Genomic DNA, 12249 nt, shown 5'->3' on the forward strand with positions numbered 1-12249 from the left:
TGGTCATGTCAGTCCATACACAGTTCAGAAAAAGTAAACCAGAAACGGCCAAACTATTTCAACATTTTATTTTATCAAAAATATCCCATGACCATACAGCGTGATGATGTGGGTAGCAATGGATAATTCTTTTCCAATACCTTGTAAAGGACTGGACTGAACCAGTCCAGAGCAGTCCAGGACCAGCAGAATCTCTGAGGCACCAGACCGCACCTTCATATAATAAAACGTGCATGTACACACACACACACACACACACACACACACACACACACACACACACACACACACACACACACACACACACACACACACACACACACACACACACACACACACACACACACACACACACACACACACACACACACACACACACACACGCTCTCGATGAAATTATCTTTTCAATAACCAGAGTTGCACACAGTGAAATACATAGAAGACACGCTCAAACAAGTATAACTGCACAAATTTATGTATAAAAAATCATTTGTTCAGTCCAGCTCTTGGTTGACAGCTGCAGAGAAGGTTGAGAACCACTGCTCTATAGCTCTAAAAACCTCATTTATGATTACAGCGAGAGCCACGACTATGCACATGAACAGGATTTGCCTGATGTGCAGTATATAATACTTATCAAAGGGTATTGTCTGAGCCGATAGCTACCCAGTGGCTTTCAGTTGTTGCTAACAAATCCTTTATCAACAAAATGAACTGACGGCTATGTTTTTTGTTTTCAATTTGGCCAACTAACGCATTACCTGTGCCTTTGTAAGTGATGTCTAGCCTAATGTCTGTATTCTAAGATATGTAGGTGAAATAATAAAATTGAAAATACCTTAAGTGTGGTGTCAAAACATCTGTTCACCGTAGATTGCAACTTCTGAGTGGCGATGGTTTGTCCTCGCCAACTCGTTCATTGTCCATCTATGTATTCTTTCATGCACATACCCACACTGGAGGGGAACGGGCGGACTGGTGATTGGGCTACAGGGACATGGTTGAAGCTCACACTAAGCAATCAGAAGCACTTACGATGGGTACCAGCTGCGGTTGGCATCAGCTGAAATAGCTTTAAGTGACATTTTATGTATTATCCAGTAGCTATATATTTTTTTAATTGTACAATTCATCATGTGCATGAAGAAGATGGCCTTAGGTCTGTATTTCAGGTTCATCCCACAGTCAACCAATGTTTGATTTTTCCCTTTGTCTCAATCAGCAAGTGTGAAGTTTTGATGTCTGGGTGATTTAAACTGAGCTAAAACAAAGTGAAATAAACCCAACACATATATACATATATATATACATACATATATATATATGCATATTTTAACTTTATCCTAGATTATTTGATGCATATGGCTTTCAACAAATAGGAATTTATGCAACAGAGGTCTACATGAAAAGATTTAGTATCTAATTTTGACAGTATTACATAAAACTACCATGAAGAACCTTTTATAAGGGTGTTGCATTCTTGCCATTGGCCACAAATGCTTACATCATAGATACTCTGTTCACAATATGCCAAAATGGTCATGTCAGTCCATACACAGTTCAGAAAAAGTAAACCAGAAACGGCCAAACTATTTCAACATTTTATTTTATCAAAAATATCCCATGACCATACAGCGTGATGATGTGGGTAGCAATGGATAATTATTTTCCAATACCTTGTAAAGGACTGGACTGAACCAGTCCAGGACCAGCAGAATCTCTGAGGCACCAGACCGCACCTTCATATAATAAAACGTGCATGTACACACACACACACACACACACACACACACACACACACACACACACACACACTCACCCTGACATACACTCGCTCTCGATGAAATTATCTTTTCAATAACCAGAGTTGCACACAGTGAAATACATAGAAGACACGCTCAAACAAGTATAACTGCACAAATTTATGTATAAAAAATCATTTGTTCAGTCCAGCTCTTGGTTGACAGCTGCAGTTATGTAATACAGTACACAATTACAAAACTGATAAAACTTGGAAAGGAAAAAAGGAAACAAATCATTTCCAAATCTTTAAACTATAGTTTGCTCAACTGGACATTTTCAAGTTGACAGGTGAAATAACAAACTATCAAAATGAGAAACATTAGCAGGTTTGCTCAAGATAAGGTTACGGTCTGCACTTAAGATGAGGCAGTGTGTGTTTATCTATTCTTTTCGTTCTTTTTCTTTTTACTCTTGTGGTATGTTATATGCAAATGATATCTCCTTCATAACACAATCCAGGTGCATCGGTCACTGTCTGCCAACACTTGCAGGGAAGAACCTACAGATCAGAGAAGGGGGGGGGGTGAATCAGACATCTTTATTATCACTACAAGCCCTTGAGCTTAAATTAGTTACCAGAATGTGTGTGTGTGTGTGTGTGTGTGTGTGTGTGTGTGTGTGTGTGTGTGTGTGTGTGTGTGTAAACTCACCTTTGTGCAGAGCTTCATTAGTCATGCGGTTGATGTAGCGGGAGCTGTTCTCAGGAACTAGCCACTTCATCACTGTATTCACACAGGACTTCCTGTAAGAACTCCAAACACTCCCACTGAGGGGGAAGACGGAGAGACAGACCTGAAATTAGATCGGGCGCCTCTGCCTCATAACCGAGTGGTTGGGGCACGTACCACCTGGGCTCTGATGCTTGACCTTGATTCAATTCCTTATTTCCCATCTTCTCCACTGTACTATCAATAAAAGGCATAAAAAGCTAATACAATAAAATTAGAACAGAATTAGATCACATCTGCAAATATGATTTAACTAAAAAGGCAGGCATCAATAAACATTGCACCATTGTTTCAGCTAGGATTTTCTCCAGTAGCGGTTTCACAAGGAACCTGGGTCTATTGTGCTATGACTGCTACTTCACTTTATTCATCTTTTTCTAAGGGGGACTACTTTATTCAATATTCCATTTTTAAATTCTGTTTAGGTGCTATTTCAGTATAAAAAAAGTAAGAAAAAATATTTCAAGATGTATGGTCCAAAACAAATATAGGTCATATCCAGAACACTTGTTGTCCAAAAAGTGTCTCCATGTCTTGCAAGGCACCTACTGTATTTAGTATATCTGCTTGTAAACCTTTGTCGACCCTTCATTTGACGTTAGGTTAATTAAATACTGTGTAACTTGTTTTGGCCACATAAATCCTCTTGTGCCAATAAAACAGGTTGAATTGTTCAAGAAAGAGAGAGCACAGCAGCAAAGTTGACGGAATAACTGCTCACCTAGTTTGACCTTTGACTTCTGTGAGGTCACCAACCCCGATGGTACAACACATGCCTGTGTTAAGGTCCCAGCTGACCTGCAGGTTGGAGTGGTAAGTGTTGGGCCTGATGACAAGGAGAATGTGCCAACACTTAGAGAGGATTGCAGAACAGAGTAATGTACAATATAGATGACAAGGGTCAAAAAAGCAATCAAGGGGTAATGGAAGACAATGGACAGGAAGGAACAGCCGTGAAGAAGGAATCTTTAACAGCATCATGAAATAATGGCGAAGTAGCACATTAACTTAAACAATGACTGTAAATAACTCCAAATGCAGAGCAACAACCAAGGAAGGAAGTCACCAAATGTTCTCATCATCTTCTCTGTGCAAAGGATCAGACAGTGTTAAACAGTAGGGTGAGGTGGGGTACCTGCAGTGCTCCTCTTCAGAGTTGGGAAAGGCCAGCAAAAGCAGGCCAATGTTGATCATCACCTTGTTGGTCTCAGGACACACCTAATACACAAACTGCATATTAATAACATATACAGTGTGTACAATACGGTATATATATATATATATATATATATATATATATATATATATATATATATATATATATATATATATATATATATATATACACACACACACACACACACACACACACACACACACACACACACACACACACACACACACTAAATAGTATTCATGCATGTGTGTATTTATTTACCTCCAGTATGACAACATCATAGTCGCTGAAGGAGCAGAACTGAGGGGCCCAGGCAGCATCACTCCTGATCACCTCATTTATAAGATACTCAAAGTCCAGCGTCAACTGCTCCACACACACACTCTGCAATAGACGGCAAACACAACAACCTCACAAGAGCTCTCCAACATCACCCGTATGAAGAGCAAGACGACACCATACACCCTCCTAGTCCTACACACTTAGAACAGACAAAAAAACTAAACCTGTTCCAGCTGTGAAGGGACATTTCACCCATAATACCCAATTTCCAGAGTGACATTTTCACTAGTCTGTTAGTTGATTAAAAATGCCTTGTGCACATTGATTTCGATTCCTATAAAAGCAGAAAAACTAAATATAAGGTCATTTGAGACCTAACTGTATCTGTTACCTGCAGTAAATGTATCAATGACGCGTTATTACTATATTGTTAGTATGATAGTATAGCTTGGGGCATAGATGTATGACGAGTCATTGACGACATGTACAGATTCTACAGAATCAACAGTATGTTTGTTGTTTTCCTTTCAGTGCACAGATGTATTGAAACAAACACACACCTGTCCGTTATGTGAACCAGTAACCAACTGCAGGTTCCTTCCCTTCAGATCTGTGACAGTGAACGGCAGCTGCACCTTATCATCCACATAACCTAGACAGACACAGAGCAACATAATCTTATCAACATAACCTAGACAGACACAGAGCAACATAATCTTATCAACATAACCTAGACAGACACAGAGCAACATAACCTTATCAACATTACCTAGACAGACACAGAGAAACATAACCTTATCAACCACATAACCCAGACAGACACAGAGCAACATAACCTTATCAACCACATAACCCAGACAGACACAGAGCAACATAACCTTATCAATCACATAACAGACACAGAGCAACAGCACCTTATCGTCCACATAACCTAGAGACTCTAGTTCCTAGAGTCTAGACCAGTGTTTCTCAAATGGGGGTATGAGAGACAAAGTGGTGTGTGTGTGGACTGTCTGGACTTACTGACAGGAAACTTGACAGTTTAAAATAAAATCTGCTTAGAAGGCACTAATCGTGGGGCGTCGCCAGACAACGCCTCGCGGAATCGACCGTTGTGAGCTTGGATGTCTGCTATTCTCGGCCGTTCCCTGCGCACGGCACTTTCGCACGACGGCGCATAAATTAGGCTGAGGGGCTGCACCTTGCGAGCAAGCAGCCTCTGCTGCACAATGTACATGCTGCTGCTGTAATCACAGGGAGTGCTCCCTCCGTTCTAATGACAGGGACTGGGGTTTGGAGGACAACTGCTTTGAATTGCTATTATTGTTTACACACAACAGAAACCAAGGATTATATATTTCAAGATGGAGAGATCACAGTAAACATCCTAAGCATTCTTCCTCCACACTGGGAGGAAAACGGCATGTGAAAGTTTGTTGGAATGCATTTTTACACGTGAGTGCAGTGACCACTTTACCATTGTGACAGCGCTGCATGTCACTCCCGTCTCCCTCTTGTTTCCTGTTCATCTACACTGTACTATCCAAATAAAGTCAGAAAAGCCCCAAAAATATATATATAAAAAAAAAAATTCTTTCACTCCAGTCACTCTTATGTGTAATGTTATATCCATCTACTAATTCCCAACACCTGTGGGTGTGTATCTGTCCCGGGCATAACTCAGGCACCGTCCAGTCAATAGACTTCAAACTTGGCATGTGTGTCGCCGATGACCAAGGGATATGTTGTGCCGAGTGGGAATTTGGTTGGACTGTCTGTATCAGGGGCAGGGGGTCAGCTTCCCTGATCGGTCAACCCAACCCATCGGCTTCACGGATTGGAGGACGCGCTCAATCTGTGTGTGCGTTTGTGGGGGATGTCCATATTTGGCAATATTGAGATACAAAAACTGTGACGTCTTCGAGAACTGCTATTAATTTTATAGCAGATGGCCTAAACGGATACAAATCAATCATCCACATAACCTAGACAGACACAGAACAGCACCCTTATCATCCACATAACCTAGACAGATACAGAATAGCTAAGACAGCCTGCCTCTGCCTTTCTCTCTCTCAAGTATGCAGTGTCTTTCTTTTTTCATATATAATTTATATAAAGGTCTTTTATTTATAGTACAGTGGTGATATGACAGGACCCAGGGAAAGAGTCTGGGAATGACACGCAGCAAAATTCTATCAGGCTCGGGAACCGAACCCACAACTTGCTGTCAGACTGCATCAGAGCCTATGCTACGCGCCTTAACCAGTAGGCCATCGGCGCCCCCGCACAGTCTTTCTCCCTTCTCCCCACACACACGCTGACCCCTTACCTCCAGCATCTTGCTCCGCTGCCCCTGGCTGTGGGAGGCGGTAGTGTAGGCGGGTGTAGTTGACGTAGCCAGGCTCGCTGAGACTTGCCTCTTGAGACGAGGACGAAGGTGGGGTCGGCGGGCACGAAGATGAGGACGAGGCAGCGGGCGACATCACCTGCTCTGAGTGGGGGGGCGAAAAAGCCTGGCTCCCGGCTCCTGACGTTGAAGGCTGTGGTAAACCCGTCCGCCTTCCCTCCTTCTCCCTCCTCCCTTTACAGTCCTCCTCTCCCTCATCCTCCTTCTCCTCGACCTGTGTCTCGCCACTTGTCCCTCTGTCCTCCGGGATTCGCCCTGCCTCTTTTTTCCCTCTGTCACCATCTAGTGCCCTCCTCTCTCCATCTCTCTCTGTGTCCCTTGCTCCTCCCTGCGCCCGTCGGAAGAGGTCGGCGGCAAACTCCCTGGCCCGTGCGGCCGCCTGAGCCTGGCCAGGAGACAAGGGGGACGGCCCTGGTCTGTTGGACGGATGTCTGCCTTCGGGGGATCCCTGAGGAAGTGTGGAAGTAGAAGAGGAAGAAGAGGAAGACGGAGGGGACGAGGTGGAAGTGGAAGCAGAGGGTTGACCTGACGATGGAGCAGCTCTCTTGGTGTATAGTATCTGAGATGACTGGCTCTGTTCACCTGCAGGAGAAACAAGATATATAGAGAAATTTGAATTGGATATTAAGATGGCCCTCTGTAGTTAACAAATGAACTATACTGGCCACACAATAGACATTGCCAATATTCACTACAACTCCTGTTTAAACCATATTTATGCAGCCTGAAGACAAGTACATCACTAGTGTGTGTGTGTGTGTGTGTGTGTGTGTGTGTGTGTGTGTGTGTGTGTGTGTGTGTGTGTGTGTGTGTGTGTGTGTGTCTGTGTGTGTCTGTGTCTTACCTGTGCAGAGGGAGATCCCACAGGCCATCAGTGAGTAGCTGGTGTTTAACAGGATGACCTGGTCTTTTTTCAGCTGGAAGGCTGGCTGGAAGGTGGGGAAGGGGTAAACCACCTGGTACCTGCTGTTGAGCACATAGCCATGCTCCAGACATTCACCACCTGGAAAGACAGCAGGGAGAAAGAGCACAAGTTTATAACATGCCAGCAATACTTCACTCCGTGTTGGTTAAAGGTGACTCTCCACCAAACAGACTATTTCAGACTAGTTCAGACTGCTGCAGACTGGTTTCGGTTGGCAAAAGTTGGCATTTAGTCTGTCAGCCGACGTGCCCATTGATGTGCTAATGCATTATAACTTTCAGCCTAGCCTGCCAGCATTGCCAGGTCTGCTTATTATAAGCGACTTTGGGCTTGTTTCCCTGCAAAGTCGCTTGTAAATAGGGATGTTCCCAGCGTTTTTTCTTCACTGACGTGCAGTGGTGTAAAGTAACTAGTACATTTACTCAAGTACTGTACTTAAGTACAATTTTGAGGTACTTTTACTGTACTGGAGTATTTCCAATTGTCTATACTTTTACTCCACAACAATTATTTGAAATCTTTAGTAACTAGTTACTTTGCAGATATAAATCATAATAAAACATACATTAACCATTTGAAAATAGCAGATCTACTAGCTCACAACGTGTTGCGATGCGACGCGTTCTGAGCTTGTAGATCTGCTATTTTCAAACATTTTTGTACTTTTAATTGTGATACTTTAAGTACATTTTGATACCAATACTTTAGTACTTTTACTCAAGTAAATGTTGAATTCCGGACTTTTACTTGTAACAGACTCCGAGTACATCTATTGCATTGATACTTTTACTTAAACATTTGAGTACTTTTTCCACCACTGCTGACGTGTACACAACATTTTTGTAAATAAAAAATTAATTGAAATTAACACCCAGAAAATAGCCCAAACTGAGCACATTTTGATCTATAAAAATACATTAAGAGTATATTAAAGGCAATTAAAATGTTTATACTATTGGAATCTTACACACCTGCTCCCAATAAATTACATCAACACAGCGCAAAAGTAGGTCAAATCAATCAATCTCTCTCTCTGGGAGCGACAACGAGAAACAGTGAATGTAGGTTTTCATAGACATGGTCGCTTGTTTCTCTCACAGAATCTGGCAACACCGAGAGCCCTCGCTCTGTGTTGTTGTCACACTTCTTCTCTGCTACATGACTACTCCCAGTCGGCCAAAGAACTGAACATGTCCGGTCGGCTCTGGGTCGGCCGAAAAGGTCCCAACGGACCACCCGACGGACCCCTAACCGACTGGACGACGACATCGAACGCTTCCCGACGCCAAGTCGGCCCAAAATCGGTGTGGTGGAGAGTAGCCTTAAAACAAACATTGACTTATCACAAAATGGTGTCCTGTTACTCCTGTATCTCCAACTGATGCACGCACATCTCTAACCCTGCATGTGTATGTTTTTGGGGTTGTGCTGAACTGCCGATTGATGACATTATGTATAGACAATTGATGAGACGTTCACCGGTTGCCGATGACATATTACAGAAAATCTTTAACAATGGGGGTCTGGTGCAGACCAAACAGTAGCAGCCATGCTCGCATCAGGTGCCAGCTTGTGGCAGCATGGTGAAGCCATAAACATCTGTATACCGTATACTAACTAATATAATGTAAGGGCGATCAGATCAGGTATTGGCCATCTCAGACAATGACAATAGGTAAACAATAGGTAAACAGATATGACTGCCTAGTGTGTGGTTTACCTGTGCGTATGGTTGTGGCTGAGGGGACAGGACAGCAGCGAGAGCAGGATTTAGAAGGAGGCTTAGAAGCAATGGTGATGTAGATGTCTCGGTTGTTCTCGTCGCTCATCATCAGGTGAATCAGAGGTGTGCTGGTGCTGCGTGCACTGGAGGCAGAGAGGGGCAAGCAAGAATCAAGAAGGGTTTTATTTGTCACTTACAAGTAGCCTCGGAAACCCAGGCTTTTTTTTTTGTTACAAAAGAAAAAAAGCCTGGGGGAGCGATGCAGGAACGATGGTCTTGGACCTTGTTATCTCCTAACCAATCAGAGTGCAGAGGGGCGTCGCTCTAAATTTGGTGACGTCAGCGTGCTCCGTGCACAGGCCGGGGAGGGGAGGGGAGGGGAGGCGGGGACATAGATTGGTGAAGCAATAGGAAGCCACGCACAAATCCAGGCGGCTGTGTTTGGGTCCGCCCTTCAAGACCATGGATTGAGCTCGTAGCCTCAGGCTACTTACAAGTAAAAGCAGCAAAATGTTGGTGAGAACTTTTCCAACATAACAATACAACAGGGTAATATTAATGAAGAGTAAGAAAGAAAGAAAAAAATCAAAAGCACAAGCAAATGTTGGTTTTGCTAACTTTTTGGGTTGCATGCACTAACGTATTCATACCATATGAAACTTCAGTGATAAATTCAAATTAGGGACACCAATTCTGTCCAATCAATTGGTTTTCTGTCCAACATTTGACCCCAAATGTGGTCGGTCGGTCGGTCTGTCTGTCTGTCTGTCTGTCTGTCTGTCTGTCTGTCTGTCTGTCTGTCTGTCTGTCTGTCTGTCTGTCTGTCTGTCTGTCTGTCTGTCTGTCTGTCTGTCTGTCTGTCTGTCTGTCTGTCTGTCTGTCTGTCTGTCTGTCTGTCTGTCTGTCTGTCTGTCTGTCTGTCTGTCTGTCTGTCTGTCTGTCTGACAGACAGACAGACAGACAGACAGACAGACAGACAGACAGACAGACAGACAGACAGACAGACAGACAGACAGACAGACAGACAGACAGACAGACAGACAGACAGACAGACAGACAGACAGACAGACAGACAGACAGACAGACAGACAGACAGACAGACAGACAGACAGACAGACAGACAGACAGACACACACACACACACACACACACACACACACACACACACACACAAACCATTTATCTTGCTCAAATTACTTTAGTTTACAAATAATTACATTTTCTTTACTGGACAGCTATTGTGAGTATGAATCTGGTGTATTCTTGTATCTCTTACTTGAAGCCAAAGATGACAATTTTGGAGTCATCATTGGGCCACTCACACACAGTAAGATACAGGTCACTGTAAATGTCCTCCCCTGCAAATAGCCGCACATGATGGACCTGGGTAGAATGAGTCAGGAAAAAAAGAGGCAAGTATATGAGAAAAGGGACATGCCAGTACTATAATAAAATTCAGCAGGACATTCTATCTCCAGTTAGTATGCATTCAACTGGAGTGTTTTATTTATTATACATTTTCACAGTACGCACTCATCTTAAAAATGTTGTTTTAAGAACCCCCTCCCAGATTTCAAAGTTTTATCTTAAAATAATGTTTGCATTTTTGCACCAGGTAGCATGCAAATACATTACCTGTTTGAGTCGGCTGTGCAGGTTAAACTCCCACCAATACAGATGGTAGGTATAGAAAGAGAAATCATCGTCCTCTCCCCAGTCACTGGTGTAGGACAGAACGTAGCGGCCACATTTGGTAAACCCAAGAAAAATGTGTCTGGAAACAAAGAGGTGACAGGCAGTGAGCAGTTAGTAACACATGTGCCAGAACCACATAATAAACACTCAGTGGAACAATGTGGACTACTAGCAGGCTCATACAACATCAAGGTAATGCTCTGTGAGACATGACCTTAAGGAAGTCTTGATTATCAAATAGTTCCAATTGAACTGTTAAATGCTCTACAGCAGATAATTCAAGACACCTGTGGTTCTGAATTTGAGATTTTCATGCATATTATATCAGAGAAAAAAAGCACACAGATGAGTACAATGTTGTTGTTGTTGTTTTACCATGCCTGAAGTTAGCAATGCTTTTAGGCCAAGACCGCTATGCAAGTCAAAGTAGCTCTGATCACTCTGGGAAACCCCATGCTACTTAAATCACCCATTTCCACTGACATATAAAGCCAGTAATCACCTGGTAATAGACACACACACACACACACACACACACACACTTACCCTGCTCTAAGAAACTCTTCGCTGACAATGTTCTTCAAGGGGACACACACACGGGGTGGCAGTTTCCTGAAGAGGCGTTGAGAAAACTGTCCGGTCAGCTGTGGAACATGTGTAAAGAGTGAGCCATGAGAGATGAACTGTAGAGTGTAGGATGGACGGAGGAGTTGATGCATGTGTAGGATAAATGACAGTCACCAACACCTCTGGCCAACGATATGTGGGCATGTCTCTGACATCTGCCTGGACACACAATATCCTTCAACAATCCTTCACAGGGTTGTTGGAAGGATATTGTGTGTCCTCCAGGCAGATGTCAGTAGCATACAACAAATAGGTTTGCTGTATGCTACTTAGAAGTCACTCACTAACAATGGAAAACGGTTCAGTGAATCAGACTGGTTATCTGCAGCCAGGCAGCTTAATAATGTCACCAACGTTCATGTCACCGGCTAGCTAAGCTTTTAAGCTAACATGAAGCCAGTTCTATTCAGTGTGTATGATGATGAGCCTGCCAGCTTGGTGGCTAGCTGGTTAGCTAGAACTAGCAAACCAAGGCAACCTGGGCAGAGAACATAATATGGTTCAGACATTCCCTGTCAATAATTAGTTAGCTGAGATACAGGTTGGGCGAACAGTTGGGTGAACTAATGGACGTTCCGACGACGGGCGTTAAGTTATGCTGCTAATGAGTTAGCCGGCTAGCCTGGCTAGCCCCAGGTAAAGACAGAGGCTTGCAGTAAGAAACTCGTACAGCAATTATTCTGTTGCGTTCCTCTCGTCCTGTCTGCTTTTATTTGTATTTATTTTTTTTACACCACACGACTTCGTGGATATTTGTCCCATACCTTTCCGCGCGTGAGAAGCTTGACGACATGGTCTTTATGCTTTCTTTGCGGTTTCTGTTTGTTATCGTCCTTCTCAGATTTCGAGCTGGGCGCCATGATCTCCCACTCTGGACTG

The 12249-nt window shown here is 43.3% G+C and overlaps 1 protein-coding gene across 1 annotated transcript; it reads right to left on the bottom strand.

The window, feature by feature from the left end:
- Positions 1–1634: 1634 nt before the first annotated feature.
- dcaf15 (DDB1 and CUL4 associated factor 15) lies at positions 1635–12234 on the bottom strand. The gene is made up of 13 exons (XM_080448936.1): positions 12135–12234; positions 11290–11387; positions 10684–10822; positions 10325–10431; positions 9046–9191; positions 7245–7403; positions 6323–6982; positions 4551–4642; positions 3970–4092; positions 3667–3749; positions 3253–3357; positions 2454–2569; positions 1635–2302 (listed from the first exon to the last, which is right to left on the bottom strand). The coding sequence occupies exons 1-13, from the start codon at positions 12228–12230 to the stop codon at positions 2247–2249; spliced, it is 1980 nt and encodes a 659-aa protein (XP_080305062.1). The 5' UTR covers positions 12231–12234; the 3' UTR covers positions 1635–2246.
- Between the last annotated feature and the right edge of the window lie 15 nt (positions 12235–12249).

Source organism: Gymnoscopelus braueri, assembly GCF_963280865.1.
Source record: "Gymnoscopelus braueri genome assembly, chromosome: 2".
NCBI classification, from domain to species: domain Eukaryota; kingdom Metazoa; phylum Chordata; class Actinopteri; order Myctophiformes; family Myctophidae; genus Gymnoscopelus; species Gymnoscopelus braueri.